Genomic DNA, 6074 nt, shown 5'->3' on the forward strand with positions numbered 1-6074 from the left:
AAGTCTCACCCTGGAAGGGTGTGGTTCGTTTTGGTAAACGAGGCAAGCTCAATCCACGGTATGTTGGACCGTTCGAAATCACTGAAAGAATAGGCAAAGTAGCCTACAGACTAAACCTACCAGCTGAACTCGGTGCAGTTCACAACGTATTTCACGTGTCGAATCTGAAGAAGTGCCTGTCAGATGAGACCCTCATAGTTCCTTTTAAGGAACTCACTATCGACGAGCGGTTGCAGTTCGTCGAAGAACTAGTTGAAATCACGGACCGGGATGTTAAGGTCCTCAAAAGCAAGAGAATCCCTCTTGTTCGAGTTCGATGGAACTCCCGACGTGGCCCAGAGTACACCTGGGAACGCGAAGACCAAATGAAAGAAAAGTACCCCCAGTTATTCGAAAACCGTGCAACCACTACTGAGACTGAAACTACTACTGCGGAATTTCGGGACGAAATTCCAAATCAACGGGGGGATGATGTGACACCCCAGGAAAACCAGTGTACACTACAGCTTACCTAGCTTCCTCAGTGAGTGCGTACCAAATTTCGGGACGATATTTCTTTCAAGTTGGGGATAATGTGACAACTCGAATTTCCAAGATTCCTTTTTCGCATTTATTGCACGTTCATGTATTGTTTAGTTGTTTATTTGCAAGGTTGATTTCTATGGAATTGTATACGTTTTGATGCAATGAATCGTATTGTGTGTTTGTGCATGTTATGTGTTAATTGTGATAGACTTGTCAAATGCATAAACTTGGTGGTGAAACTGTGAAATTGTTTGAGATGGTGTACTATTGCAAGATATAGTAATTCAGGGTGTAAAGAGTTATTAGTGAAACCTAAATCATACTTAACCCTAATCCCTTTTCACTAATCATTTGCACACAAACCAAAACACGTACTTGCAATCCTCTGATTCTCTGGCAATCATCATCACCAAGATATTCATCACTCTTGATTCCTCTCCTTCTCTAGAATCATCCAAGGTAATTGTGTTATCATTTGTTTATTGATCGTTTGATTGTTAGCAATGCTTAATTCTTGTAATTCTTGTAAACCCTAATCTCCACATGATGCTTCTGTGTTTTTTATTGATGTTGATTGTTATGTTATGAAGATGGTTAGTCATATAATCAATTGCTTGATGATTTTGATGCGTGAGATGTAGGCATAGTGATTATTGTTTTGATCAGTGTAATGCAAACGTATGAATTTAGGGTTTTGGTCGTATGAAAACAAGAAACGTAACTGATTTGATTCTTTGGACTCTGTGCAATGATTGAAATTCACGTGTTGCTTAGTGTCAGAGTTTCGTAACCCTAATGAAATTGTCTGAGTTTCGTTTTAACACAATGATGTTCGAGCTTTAATAACATTAAGTAGTCTGAGTTTTATCATTGGATTTAGTCTGACCTTTATGATATGATTGTGGTCCGAGTTTTGTGAGTTAAAAGCATGTCCGACCTTGGTTACACATTACATTAGGTCCGAGTTTATATACATAACACACCTAGCCCGAGTTTCTAAAAGAAGTAGATGTCCGAGTTTCTGATATGATTTACTTGGTCCGAAGTTTATGTATAGATATAACATGCCACCCGAGTTTTATAAGTGTAAAAAGGAGTCCGAGTATTAGAAGTGCTGGTCCGAGTTTCATGAGGAAACTCCCTCCTGTCCGACCTTTGAAGCAATTGAAAGGGGATCCGAGTTTGTTGATCACTTCTAGTCCGAGTTTTGTATAAGGATAGTATGGAATCCGACTTTTATGAATCTGATACATGGTCCGATCTTTTAATGATAATGTGTCCGAGTTTTTTTTTTTTGATAGTGAAGAGCCTTGTCCGAGTTTTTGTGAGGATCACTAAATGTCCGAGTTTCACAACACAGGGACCGAGGTTTGGCCATTACCCCTGGTCCGACCTTGTGGGGGACATGGGGAGTCCGAGTTTTAGAGGGGGGCAGCCCCTCCCCCTTGTCCGACTATCATATTTACCTGTTTGATTTTTTTAAAGCATAGCGATGGCCTGATTGTTGTCTATGGTGCATGTTATCTATTTCCTTCCTTCTTTTAATATGCATGTGCCAAACTGTGATGATGATCAATATTGTTTAGTGAATATTATATGTCATGGTGTGGTCCAATAGCCTTTGAGAATTGTTTGCATGTGAAATATTGCGAATTTGAACTGATTAATTATACGTACATACAATAGGACGTGATTGATTATTCGTGAACACGAAGACTAACATACCGAGCAAACCAAGGTGAGTTCACACCCTTACTAAGGCATGGGATTCCTAAGGGATTGGGAATGGGATTGATGGAATAAGATTGAATAGATTCGTACTGACACTAACACTAGACTACCATACCACTGTCCTCGGTTGTGCAGGACACATACTTATGCTATTCACTGTCCTCGGTTGTGCAGGACACATACTTACAATCTACGTAGATTTATACTTACTACTATCCTCGGTTGTGAAGGATACGCACGTAAAACCTACATGTACTTATACTCACTACTATCCTCGGTTGTGAAGGATACTTATGGTCACGAGTAGTCTAGTGGTTATACAACATGGGAAGCCCCCACCAATAGAACGTACTAACGGCCCAGTAGAGCCACCTGTTACAAACGAAATTACTATTACGCATTTACTTTCTGTGAACTCGCTCAACTAGTTGTTGATCCTCTGTTACATGCCTTGCAGGTCGTTAGGTATATGGAGCTTGCACAGGGAGGAGCAGGTCGTTGTGGGCTTGGATCGTGATTGTTTCTTTAAACACTTATGACATTACATTATTAATTATGTTGGGTTTACTTACATGCTTCCGCTACTTAAACAAATGTTGGTTTTGAACATCAATCGTGTCTTGTTGAATTATATTATCTACTTTTATTATTAAATACTATGTTCGATATGATTGATGGCTTGATCCTGGTCAGTCACGCTCCCAAGGGTGATACTCCGCAGGTGGATTTTGGGGGTGTTACATGTACTCAAGATGTGATGGAAGAACCTTCAGTTCTAAAGGCGGTGGAATGTCAGCAGGAGTACTCTCATCACTAATCTCGTTAAGTTCCAACATATCTGGAACCCACACATCACTGCTCTCATCAAACTGCTCCTCCTCAACCTCTTCTACATCAAGCTCATCAACAACTCCCTCGCCTACTAAATCGGCCCTACTGATGTACTCGAGATACGTGTCGACACAAGATATGAAAGAATTAAAAAGTAAACGGAATGGCACGGCCCGGTATCTTCATCTCCACCTCTAGGATGCCGCATCGCTCTATCAATCTCGAATGTGACAATCTCGTCACCCGCACGGAGAGAAATCTTACCATCAAAGACGTCGATGATCGCTTTTGCAGTTCTAAGGAATGGACGGCCCAAAATAATAGGAACTCTTTCATCGGCCTCCATATCAAGAACGACGAAATCCACAGGAAACACGAATTTATCAACTTTCACCAACAGATTTTCAACTATCCCACGAGGATACTTGACTGAACGATCAGCCAAGGACAACGACATGCGCATGGGTGTAAGCTCTCCTAAACCTAGCCTCTCGTACAACGAAAATGGAATCAGATTGATGCTGGCTCCTAAATCGGCTAGAACATGGGCAAGGGTAACGGCTCCCCCAAAAAGGCATGGGATAGTAAATGTACCAGGATCGGTTAACTTCTCTAGTAGCTTATTCAAGACTACCGCGAAACAACCTCCTGTCAACGGAATATTCGAAAGCTCACCAATTCTCTCCTTACGCTTCAAAAGATCTTTAAGAAATTTAGCATACTTAGGCATAGACTGCAAAGCCTCGACGAACAGAAGATTGATCTTCAACTGCTTAAACATTTCAAGAAACTACCTGTACTCCTTAGCATATTTCTGATGCTTATGGCGGGCGGGATATGGGACACGAGAAGGATCAACTATAGGTGACGGTCGAATCCTCGTCGGCTGCTTCTCCACATTCTTCTCTACCTGAGACTCCTCGGCGTGTGCGGTACTTGCTGGGTCTAGCCTCGTGTGCACCTTACCTGGAGCCTCCATCTCGATCTCCTCATCGACTTCATACTCTTCAACCTCCTCTCTCTCTCGAACGACCTCCCCCAAACTCTTCCCACTTCGAGTAGTACTAGCCTTCGCCGAATGGTTAGCTGGGTTCGTGAAGGTATTTCCTGAAAACTTGTCACACCCCCAAAATCCACATGCGGAGTACCACCGCTTGGAGGCGTGACTGACCAGGATCTTAACCATCAATCACATTGAACTCATAAGAATAGGTGAACAATACTTTCATTTATAAACAACAAGTGTTACAATAATACAATGTTTCACAGTTTACAGCGGAAGCATATTTAAATCAATGAGTGTTTATAAAACCACATGTGAGTTCTTAGTTCTTGTGTTGCGTTTCCATGTATCTCGACCCATGAGCACTCCAGCTTCCCAGACAGCAAGTTCCTTGGATATGCACCTATAAGCCTGCAAGGCATGTAATAGAAAGTCAACAACAATGTTGAGCGAGTTCACAGTTTATAGTTCAGTAATTGTGATAGTATAGTAAGCCTTGTGTTCGTTCATTAGGTCATATATCGTATTAGTTCGTATCGCAGCCCTCTCAGGCATGTATGCGAAAATTAGGGAAAGTTCTCAAGTATTCTAGACTAGGTATGTTTGTATCGCGGCCACCCGGCACCTGTGCGAAGTTTTAGTGTATAGTTCGCAGCCTTCCCAGGCATGTGTGCGAAGATTAGTCATATTATCGCAGCCAACCCTGGCATGTGTGCGAAGATCAGTCATATTATCGCAGCCAACCCCGGCGTGTGTGCGAAGATCAGTTCTATAAGCATCACTAGTCTAGCAGTATCTTAACCAATCACCTTCCTCACCCGAGGATCATATCACTACGTTCCATTATCTAGAGAAGTACAAATAAATAAATCAATCCCATTCCCACCCTGGGAACCCCATGCCTTGGCTGTGTGAACTCACCTTGGTTTGCTCGGTATGCTAAATACGTGCTCACAGGTAATCAGTCAAGTCCTATTGTATGCACGTGTAATAAATCAGTTCATGTTCGTAATGATACGCAGGTAATCTATGTCACAAAGCGTTAGACAGTTAACATCATGTATCACATAAGCAGCTAATCACATTCATGCAACTCAAGCTTTTCATTCAATTAGGGTTTACAGGTCCTTGGTATCCCAATAAATGTGATTCGTGTGATAATTGTGTACTGAATAGCATGAGATAGTTTGTTCACGTATACGGTATCATCCGGCAACATACAATATCATACAGTTATATACAGTAATGAACAGTAGCATGCGATTATATTCAGAAACATACAATAAGCTTTATCATTGGTGTTTGTCATAACTCAGACACTTATTCACCTATTCATATATATAGCATCAACAAGCCCGGATCATGTGCTCATTATCAAATGTCGAATTATATTTATATTCAATCATAAGGTCAGAACAATATAACACTCAATAATCGGACCACATACTACATCATAAGAAGGTCGGATCACATATACCATTTATAAACTTTGGATCACATTCAACATTATAAGAAAGTCGGACCACCTATACGACTTACAACCTTCTGATCACATGCACTGTAAAACTCGGACCAAGGGGTTTGTGTTTGTGGCCTAAAAACTCGGACGAAGGAACATGGGGGCTTCCCCTTCAAAAGTTGGACTAAGGGTGGGGGCTTCCCTACCTTAAAACTCGGACCATCCATACAAATCCATAAAGTTCGGACTTTGTGCTTAACTACAAAAGCCGGACTCCCCCCTCATGTATAAAAGAAGTTCGGACTCCCCCATCATGTGTAGAACTCGGACTACCATGAGTAATAAGTGATCGGACCATTATGCCTCCTAAAACTTGGACTACTTGTTGTGTATATAAAATTCGGACCCCTTGCTTTTATGTGAAACTCGGACCCCTTTAATCATCAAAGGTCGGACTCATCAACATATATAAACTCAGACACCCTCTAATACATATAAACTTCGGACAGAGCATCATTAAACTCG

The 6074-nt window shown here is 41.5% G+C and overlaps 1 protein-coding gene across 1 annotated transcript; it reads right to left on the reverse strand.

Moving 5' to 3' along the window:
- Positions 1-2993: 2993 nt before the first annotated feature.
- On the reverse strand, positions 2994-3817 carry LOC110931538. The gene is made up of 2 exons (XM_022174924.1): positions 3291-3817; positions 2994-3192 (listed from the first exon to the last, which is right to left on the reverse strand). The coding sequence occupies exons 1-2, from the start codon at positions 3815-3817 to the stop codon at positions 2994-2996; spliced, it is 726 nt and encodes a 241-aa protein (XP_022030616.1).
- Between the last annotated feature and the right edge of the window lie 2257 nt (positions 3818-6074).

The sequence above is a fragment of the Helianthus annuus genome, chromosome 3 (assembly GCF_002127325.2).
Source record: "Helianthus annuus cultivar XRQ/B chromosome 3, HanXRQr2.0-SUNRISE, whole genome shotgun sequence".
In the NCBI taxonomy this organism is placed as follows: Eukaryota; Viridiplantae; Streptophyta; class Magnoliopsida; order Asterales; family Asteraceae; genus Helianthus; species Helianthus annuus.